Below are 10344 nucleotides of genomic sequence, written 5' to 3'. Positions count from 1 at the left end.
AGCTGAAGTCCTTTGTGAGATGGCATTTGACCTTTCGTGTCTGAGCTGATGTTGCAGAGGGTTGCTCTCCATGGAGCAGAAAGGCTGTCTAGCCCAGGCTCTTCGTACCCTTTCTTTTGAGTTATCCCAGAGACCATTAAAAGAAGGAGGAGTTTTATGCAAGGGACCTTGCACCACTGTGTGAGAGAATGTTAACTGTCTGTGCTGGTGCGTGGGAAAGCATCAAGAGTATTTTAATGCCCTTTTTTTAATTATAATTAGAAGAATTAGCAGAGAAGTGAGGCTAGTTGGGGGTGGTGTGGTGGTTTTTTTTTTTTGTCTAGACAAAGCTCTCTGAATGTTCTCTCATCTGAGTGCTTGGCCACAACAATTTCTGTTTTGAGTCACATGCTAACCTAGCTTTGAAAAATCTAATTCTTTGTGTCAGCTGTCACAACCAGAACAGTTCTGTCTATCAAAAGAATGGAGACCCCTTTAGCACACTGAGGGTTTTTTGCCAGCTGTTTGGTGTTTTTCTCACTTTATATCATATCATCAGCTTCATTGGGAATATTTGGATTTGTCTGTACTGCCTACAGCTGTATCATGTAAAGATACCAGATCTGTCTTTAAATCCTTCAGGTATTGAGCTTGTATTCAGGCACTAGTATTGCCACAGCAGCATGGGTAACTTAGCCATACTGAACTCTGTGCTGTAACTACTGCCAGCACTCAAGCATTAGAACTAGATTTAAACTGTGTGGTGTTGCCATTTGTACTACAGTCATGCACATTGGTTTCATTTGTTTAGTAGGTTTGAACAGAATAAAACAACCACCTATCAGTCTGTCCTCAGTTTAGATAATGGAAGAGCATTTCTGGATTCAAGTCTTAATGTTAACAGCTGAAACTGTGAGCTAAGGCTTGGCTGGGACAAGTTACATGACAGATGTGAGTAAGGGCTTGTTTGATGAAGCTTGGCTTTGTATGACATCAGAATACTTAGTAAGCACTCATAAAGTTGGCTTGGTCTTTTATGGGATTGCTTGTTTCTGTGACAGTCTTTTAGTCTTCTGCTAATGTGCAGGAGCTAATTGTTACCCGACTGCATCCACCTTTAGCCCCCCCGACCACTTCTAGGAGCACCTTGGTATGCACATGTTCAGCCAGAACTGGTGGTATCTCAGAGCCAGAACCTCCCTCCTCAGATCTTCTTGTCAGAAAAGTGTTCCGTAAGCAGCAAGGTTCATTTTTCTTAGAAGTTCTTGGTTAAAAGGTTGTTATTCATATATAAAGTGAGTGTGCTCTATGGGATCTCTGACTTCATAACTTTCTACAATTCTCAGGCAAGAAAGAAGGGTGTAGCTCAGATTTTGCTGGGCTGAAGTAGAAGATGCCTGACTCAATTTACAGCTTGCCACTTCATGACCTTTCTTAGGCTTGGGGTCAAGCTGGTGCAGTGATCTCTACACAGCTTCATTGCCTTGAGGTCACAGCTAAAAGTGGCTGTTTCTCTGTGCAGAAGACTTGGTGGCACTGTTCCTGTGTCCCATTCCCACGAATGGCCAGAGGTAGCCCATGTAACAGGTGCAAGCTGATGACCTTGCTGCTGGTATTTTATTTTCCTCCTGTTTTTATTTACAGGCACTTATGCTTGGATTTCCTAAGGATGCTGCAGCCTCAAAGACTTACTGAGAATGGCAAAACAAGGGGGGAAAAAGTTTTGGCTTGCTGTAACATTTCACCCCACTGCTCTAAATCTATGCAACCTCAGCTCTTCAGCACATCACTCCCATGTCCAGAGGACCAAATGTCAGGAACACAATCCTACAAAACATACATATGGCTACTGTTGGTTTTAATAAGGGGAGGACTTTAATGCTGTGACAACTTGTGCTCATCATCATGGTTTTAGCCAGAAAGTTGGTTAGGGATTCTGCGATAGCAGATGTAAAGCTGAGAGTTTGCCAAGGCCTACAAAAGGCATGTATGCTGGGGGATATGTGTGTGTCTATGTAGATAGTTTAAAAGGTGGTGTCCAGCAGTGTTTGGTTATTCTTTCTGGGGTGTTTAATGCTTTTTGTTTTATTTATTTAGCAACCTTTAAACCATGGTGTAGTAAGTAAGTTATCTTTAGGACAAGAGGGGGTTGAGGAGGGAGGCGGGGGGGTTGAATGTAGCATAATTAAGGTGCCTCTTGTTCTTACAGTGCTTTGAACAATTTACAAAACACATTTAAAGCAGCAATATGACATTTCCTCAGTGTTAGCTGCAGGGGGATTCAGGATCAGTGCTTACAGGGTGGAGAGTCAGTGACATGCTGCAAACACAGGTCACTGACAGGCCTCAGTGGCATTAACCAAGCAGAGTTTGAAGACTCAGTGGCACTTCTGTATCTAGTGTTACTAAAGCATAATTTACTAACCTCTGAAATATGCTTGGACATCTTGAGGCTGAGCTTTACAGTAACATTTACTTGACAAGAGCAACATTAGTGTGTTGCCACTATTTCAGTGCTTTCCTTACTCCCACTACTAAAACCAACAAAATAGGCTAAACTAAAGCAGGATTCATTACGTGTGTTCTTGTTAACAGCTTGTAAAATATAAAAAGCTTACCCTGCTAGATGAAGCCTCTATGCTTTCAGGAATATCAAATGTCTGCAGAGTAAACGTGGGACAGCTGCCACGAACAGCAGCAGGCTCTTCTGGAGGCAACGTGGTATTTCACTGTTCTCCTGGTAGCTGAATTAATGGTTTGCTACTTTGCATCAACGCATGGGTTCCCAGACTGACAAGCGTCTGTCACTTCTAACTAACTGCTAAGGTATAGTCACCCTTGCATTTGAAACACATATCACTGTGTTGTGATCTGAAACCTAAGAGTTGTAGCTAAGTCAGTCTTTCCAGAGAGGGTTGAACTGCCTCTTGTTCAAGTCAAACTTTTCCCAACTGTGCATCATTTCTAAATGGTCCTTTAGAATTAAGACAGCAAATGCATTTTTTACAAGTAGACAATAAATTACCAGAAATGCATGGGTCTGGTGGTGTCCTTGCTACTACTGCTTTCTTACCTTGAACTCACTCTACTGTGTGCTCTCAGTGCAAGTAGCCTTGCAAATGGCATTGCTCTGATAGCTTCTGCTGACCTCTAGTTTTCCCTTCAGCTGTTAGTGTAGGGAACTGTAATGGAAAGGCTCACATCAGCGTGAATGGAGACTGAATGGGAATATTCATCTGGATATGGAGGCCCTAGCAGGAGGACACAGTGGGGAAGGAGTGCTCTTGAACAGCCTGTGCTAACAGCACCCAGATGAGCAGGTCAGCGCGACTCCAGCACATTTGCCTGCAGGTTCACAAGGCACCCACAATCTGGAAACAAACTAACAGAGGACAAGTCTGGGCACACCAAGTTTGAGGTTGTTTTCTCTCACTCATTCCTCCACTTCCCTTGTCCTATGCACGTGCCTTTTTTCTCACTTCCGTATTTTTCATCCTTTATTTGTTGTTGCTCTTGCATGCTTATTCACAAGCTGTTTTCTTGCTTGTGCTTTTCTTTCTCTCTCTTCCTTGCACTTGCTCTCCTTTTCTTCTCTCTACTGACTTTTACTAGTTACAGACCTCATTCAGGAAAACCTTTTGGGATTCATTCCAGGTCAGTTATTAATGATGTACGTACCTCAGGATAATGACCAAAACCAGTAACAAACAATTCTCAGAGGCTGATGCTGAGTTGATAGGAGCACAACTGCAAGCAAAATTTGGCGTTTTCCCAACTGGAAATACTGACTGCAAGAATTCAGTGAAAACGTGAAGGAAATAGTATCACTGTCCAGATACAATATTGTATCCACAGATACTGTGATACAATATTCACCACAAAATATCCAGAAGCCCACTGCATTTGCAGAATTTAAGTATGTACAAACAGGAAACTTGTTTCTTCCCAAGTGTTGCTTATCTTCAGATCACCTGGGGAGGAGGTTGCTAGCACTACCAGAAAGAACAAGGAATTGATTACAAATGTAAGATTACAGGGTGGAAGACAATTACTTATAAAGCTGGTTGACAGCAGGGCCACCAGCATTCAGTGGTGAAAAGGAAGCTGTATGGGTGGATTCCACTGACTTTTGACACTGCAAACACAAAACAAAGCTTATGGCTGATAGATTTGTTTTTATTATTATAGAACAGATGAACTAAAATAAGCCAACAATATAATTTTATGCCAACAGCCATCTTTCTAGCGCAGGCGGTGACTGACCGACTCAGTGTACCCTTCTTCCCCCTCCCTGGGCCTCTGTTCAATGGGAAAGAAATGGTGGTGGCTCTTGCATATGGGTTTTGGACTCCAGTGATCCTACTCTTTTCATTTGTAGAGGTGTACCTAGGAAAAGAGGAAGTGGGGGAAGCAGAGAAAATAGTGTATGTGTTGTAAGAGCAATAAGTAAATAGGCTTGTGAATCCTCTTGCATGTTCAATGTTGTGACCACGCAGACAGGACAACTGGAGAATCATGCCCACTTTCAACACGTAGCAAGCCCCTAGTTGCTGCTCTAGTCAATCCAAGAGTTTCTTCCCCTTCCAAGCTAACAGGGCAAGATGCACTCAACTGAGGAGTTTTTGGCAAGGGTATGGGGCAGTCTATGTAAAACCAAACCAAAAAACTACCCCCACCCCCCAAAAAAGCCCAAACAAACCTGCATTTTAAAAGCCACTTCAAAGTAAAAGTCACTTCTTATAATATAATAGATTTTTTTTTAAATGGCAGGACCACCATCCTAGAAAGACAAAGGGCTTGCACTCAAGACCAAAGAAAGAAAAACAAAAAACCAACCAACCAAAACAAACAAACAAACAAACAAACAAAAAAACCCCAAAACCAAACCAAAAAAGCCAAGAGTGGCCCCACTCTCAGGCTTGGCTTTCTTAAAAACAGCACTCATCATCCATCTGAATAGTTAAAAGGAGGAGTGGACAGAAAATAAAATAAAATTGGTGCAACTTCTCGCCAGGTGGCGCATTAAACCAAAGCTTCATACAGTCCCATACAGCTACATGTCCTGTGGTGGCAGCGTAATTTCTTTCAGCTTTCATTGCTGCATATGTCTGTATGTATATCTGAACATATACATACGCACAGAATATATAATATTGTTTTTAATGTTAGTTTTGATCCTGTAGGAGGGCTCATCTTTCTTTCACATGGTTCTGTGCTGCTGCGCTGTTGCTGCTCCCGTTGCCGCTCCCATTACTGCTGCTCCCACTGCTGCTGCAGAGGACCTCTGTGAGGTCGTCCATGATGGTGGTCTCTTTAGGGTCCACGAGGTTGAACTCCCTGATGAATAGGATAAAGTGTGTGTAGAGCGTGTTTAAATGTCCGTGCAGCTCCAGTGCCAAAGTCTCCTTAAAGTGTGAGGAGTAGATATGGGCCAGCACATGGAACAGGTACTTGCAGATCTTCTTCACTAGGGACTCAAATGAGTTTGGGAATTCCTTGCCTGAAAGGAAGACAGAGAAACAGCATGTAGCTCCAGCTGCTCACCTTCAGCCCCACAGCAGCATTTGTTTGGGCTGAGCTGTGGGTAAGAGCAACTAGCCAACTTTATACAGCAGACAACTTGTGGGCCCCGTATCATCCTCTCGTCTTTTTATAGGAGTTCAGGGGAAGAATTTAAGCATTTTCATTTGAAGTTAAGTTTTAAGTCCTAAGGTTCAAAAATCAGGAAGCAAGTGTAATCATTCTTTAAAATTACAACATTTTTTGTTACTGGCTGCAAAAATGACAAGAGGTTCTTCAGAGTCTAGTTTGTCCAGGAGTAGAAGATTTTCCCCCTGGAAGTACATAATGCTTGGGAGACCAATTCACAGATCCTGAAATAGAACCTAAGGTACTCGGGCCTTGGTAGTGTGCAGCAGCTTGACTAACTATATATAACAACTTCCCTCATTTCATTGTTGAAATTCTACCAAGTGGGAAAAGAAATGGCAGGAAATACTGGGTGCCTTATATCAGATGCAGTTGAAATAGTGCTTGCTGGAGCAGTGCTGTGCCTGCATAGTAAAAGACAATTATTGGACAATCACTTTGGTAACACTGAAAGTGAAACTGAGGCAAGCACAAAAGCAACACCTGCCATCCTGTGCACGATGCACAATAGGAAGTATGTTACTGGTCTAAAGTGCACCTTGGCCACATGCACAAATCACTTGCATCAAAGGCCCTCATTGCCCTTGAGCAAGCATATTACCCAAAGGAAAGAAAAAAAAGTCAGCTGCTGGCTTACTAGACACCACCTCTTTCCAGATCAAAAATGCTTATACACAAAGGCTACTACTAGCTTAACATTTGCTATATTGTAATGTCCTCGTTCCCCAATTATCTGTTGAAGGGGCTCAAGACCCCAGCTGCTTTTAGTCGTGATTAAGCCCACCATCTACCATAACTTCAGGTCTCTATTTCTTCCCCTTAACGAAAAGCACTGCGTGGAGCAATCTTATTAGGATACAAATTTGAGTTAAAGTTCCTTTCCTATTGCTTTTCAAATTTTAAAAATCACATTCTTATTTAATCTTTGGAAGGGAAAGGAGACTGCAAACAATCTGTGACACAAGGCCTAGTTGGGCAAGGAAGACAAGCCACATTCCTGGTAATCCAATTTATATCTCCCTTAATGCATCGGGGCTCTAAAGGAAACAGTAAAACAACTACAAGGTTAAATTTTACTACCCGCAGGCTGTACTGAACACACACATGCTGACAGTTTTAAAATTTTTACCCTCTCTGAATACAGGCTAGAAGATCTCAAGATGCTTGAAGAAAACAATGTACCGATGATGAAATACAAGCCAAGGGGACAGGATTGTGAGACTTTCGCGCCAGTTCATATACCAACAGCGCAAGTCCTTCTTACTGCAAGAATGAACCAAACTTAAAATCTCCATGAAAAAGAAAAAAGAAAAAAAAATCAAACATACAAGAAAGAAAGCTGTCTGGTATTAGTACATATGCTGAATGCCAACTTTCACCTTACTTATAGCATCAGCAGAGCCACAGGAAGCACCCGTGCAAAAGCAGACATACCATATTTTGTTGGAAAGACGTCCTCATCTGTCACTAGTTTCTGCACTGAACTCATGACGAAGTCAACATACTGAGGAGCAGTGCACTTGATCTTCTTTCCCCGCTCATCATACCAGTAGTACTGTCTGTGGAGAGAATTGACAGTGTCGTCACATCATACCTTGGCTCCTCAGCTCAACTCCTCTAAGGGGTTAGCACCTAAATAATCTAAAACAACAGCTGCAACATTACCAACATACATCATAGCTGCTACAGAAGAGATTCACTTCAGGGTATCTTTCTACACCAAAAACCTTTAATTTCTGTCTAGCCAATTTTGGTTTTCCCTATCAGTTTAGTAGTACCAAGCACAAAAAGCCTGCTGAAAAGTCTCCGTGGAGAGGAGCTCTACTGAGGCAGTGATAACTCCCTATCCGTGACAGACTGAGGATTTATATACAGTCTGCAGAACCATACAGGAAAGCATTATGTAACTATTTTTAAAGGGCAGCAACATTGCACAGTGATAAATTGATGATCTGAGCTTAACATCACAAAACATTGGTCTGTCTTGTAGTTTAGTATTATGAAACAGACAGAAGGTGGCTCCAAAACACCAGCTTTTTCAAGCTACTGCTCTGAAGTACTGGCAGCATTTTTAAGGGCTACAAAGTTTTCAGGACCCTTCTGCACATCCCTACCAGCGTCCCTTAGAAATCTGCTCTTTTGGTTACAGTTACAGACTGCCCAAAACATCTGAATTTACATTTGACTCTCCACTAGTGAATAATCCTGTTGGATCTTAAGGGATAGGAAACATTAGCACATTGCCTAGCTCTTCAAAAGCAACCATAACTCAATCAGCTAGCCATAATCATCTTGATTAACTGCAGCCATCCCTCACCTGACAGAAGAACCTGAAGGCTACAAAAGCACTGAAGGTTTTTTTCCTTCCGCCCGTTTCCCCCCCCCCCCCCCCCCCCAAGTCATGCTTAATTAAAGCATCCCTAACTGTTACCAGGAGCAGCTATCCATCACATTAGGCACACACAGTGAGAAATACTTTACAGATAAGGAATTTGGCAAAACACTTTAGTTACAGGTTTTTTGCGTATGTCACATTAGGAGTGTCTGAGTTACAGTTCCTGAACTCTTCCTTCAAACAGTCTAAGCTCCAGATGCAGTCCTGTATCATTATGGGACTGATAAGAAATCCATTGTACTGGTCTTCCCAGAACACAGCATAGATGGGGTTTGCTGACTGTCTGTGGAAGCAAGGTTGGAAGTGGTTTGTGCATCAGAGCATGGCTAGAAAGACATCTCACCCAACATATGAGCCCATAAAGCCAGGGTACATTTTCTTGCCTGTCCGTTCAGCTCCAACTCTGCTGCTGTTGGCTAACGATTTGTTGTTATCTGACATTCCTTACACAAATCACTAAACAAGCCTCATTGTATCCCTAGACAAAGCATCACTTCAGTGTGACATTTAGCCACCTTTGGACTTCTTTTTTTTTTTGCATGGAAGATAAAATTAAAGATTACTTGTTTCTTCTGTGCCTAACAGGACTAGACTGCATTGAACTGGAAGGATCTATACATACCACTTGGAAAGTGAAGTTTTATGTACAGTGACCAGCAGAACAGTTCTGAGGCAAGAAAAATGTTAAGAAATAGCAACTGAAAACTTTTAATTTACAATATGTTTTTCATTGGCCCAAAAGAGTCTTCAGGGACCTGAGGGCAGTGCAGTGAAGACACTAACAACACTGTTCATGCCCCAAGCCACGTGAAAACAAGAAGAAACTGCAGAAGTAAGTAGAGTAGTTCAAACTCTAAGAGAGGAAAGGCAACTAAAACTAGTTTTGCAGACACTTAAGGTTTAGAGTTTTTCTTTCGGCTCATTTTCAGCATGTGGTGCTTGGTCACTCTGCCTGTAGTTTACTAGAGACCAGGATTGACTGCAAAAGGGCATAAAAAGGTGAGCAAGGGGATGAAAACAGCAGGAGTTAAAAACACTTTGTAGAGCTATGTCAGGCATCAAAACTAGCAATTGGTCCCTTAGGCATAGACATTGTTCTTCATCACTGCTTATTTCCTTCATACAATCTACATATAAGGAATGACACAATGTAGTGCACAGACTCAGGCCACCTCATTTGTCTAGTCCTGCAGTAAGCTGGAGCGAGACTGTTCTAGGCAACTCGGACTTATTTTGGGGCTTAAGACAATGCTTGTTGCCAAAAGCAGAAGCAGACTGGACTGTCTGTACCTCAGCAGTTTTCTCATGCTGGAGAAATCCTCAGCTGCAAGATAGAAAACATAGTTCAGAGTTGCCCTTAGGCGCATAATGAATCTGAATAATTGGATTTTAGTTAAACAGTTGGGCAACTGTACAAGTTCACTTACAGGAAAACGTAAGTGAATAAATCTGCAGTAACATCCCACTGCGTACCCTTTTTGCCCTTCCTTGAAATTGGGATAATTACGCAAAATAGGCATTTAAAAGAAGGCTCATTAAAAGTAAGGGGTAACTACAAGGATTGTTCTGTTTATTAGAATCATGTGCCTTCCTCATGTTTCAAGACCTGTGAACAAAAGTCTTCACAGGTCTTGGAGGAAGAAAGGAGCCCCTGATATGCTGTGAACATCTCACACCTGGTACGCAGCTCCCACCCATGCTGGAGTTATCTCCATTAACAAGATAGGAAGCAGGCTGGGGCCATCGAAGGGCTCGGCTGGGCACAGAAGCCTAACTGCATTCCACTGCTGGCACTGTGACAGTACAGTCCCATATTAGGCAGTGGATGGGAAGCAGAAAGGATGAGAAGGTGACACCTAAAGGCACTTTTCAGAAAGTGTTCACATGATACAGATTTTGATTATTTTATTTCCTATGTAAAATTCTGGCAGATTTAAACTTCCCCAGTATAGACAGCAGGAGGAATGTGCAGCTCCATTCTCAATCCCAGGGAGAAATAACTCTGGGTTTAAGAGAGAAAAGCCTGTGATAGAAATAACGTATAACACATATGATGTCACATGCTGCATCTTAACGTATATTTTAACCCTTTTCCTCTAAAACATTCTGAGTTTGTTGGTGCTGATGACACACAGAACACAAGTTACATCAGTATATAAGAAAAGCTTCTGGAGGGATGGAAAGGCAAATGCTGTGGAGACCACGTGGTCTGGAACGGAACGAGAGACAGTCCTGCTAGAAATACTAAAAGATGGATTATGAAGAAAGCAAGATAGCAAATCATATCAAATGCAAGGGCAGTAAAACAGTGCTTGTCAGCA

At 42.2% G+C, this 10344-nt stretch overlaps 1 protein-coding gene across 1 annotated transcript in view; it reads right to left on the bottom strand.

Moving 5' to 3' along the window:
• Nucleotides 1–5168: 5168 nt before the first annotated feature.
• MOB2 (MOB kinase activator 2) overlaps nucleotides 5169–10344 on the bottom strand; it is a gene marked incomplete at its 5' end in the record, with an annotated part of 10045 nt that continues 4869 nt past the window's right edge. Inside the window, 2 exons of the mRNA XM_010287016.1 lie at nucleotides 5169–5479; nucleotides 7063–7187. Coding sequence (XP_010285318.1) covers nucleotides 5169–5479; nucleotides 7063–7187 — 436 coding nt within the window. The remainder of the gene's footprint in view (nucleotides 5480–7062; nucleotides 7188–10344) is intronic.

Source organism: Phaethon lepturus, unplaced genomic scaffold (genome assembly GCF_000687285.1).
Source record: "Phaethon lepturus isolate BGI_N335 unplaced genomic scaffold, ASM68728v1 scaffold5140, whole genome shotgun sequence".
Classification (NCBI taxonomy): Eukaryota; Metazoa; Chordata; class Aves; order Phaethontiformes; family Phaethontidae; genus Phaethon; species Phaethon lepturus.
This window is presented reverse-complemented; position numbering and strand designations above follow the sequence as displayed.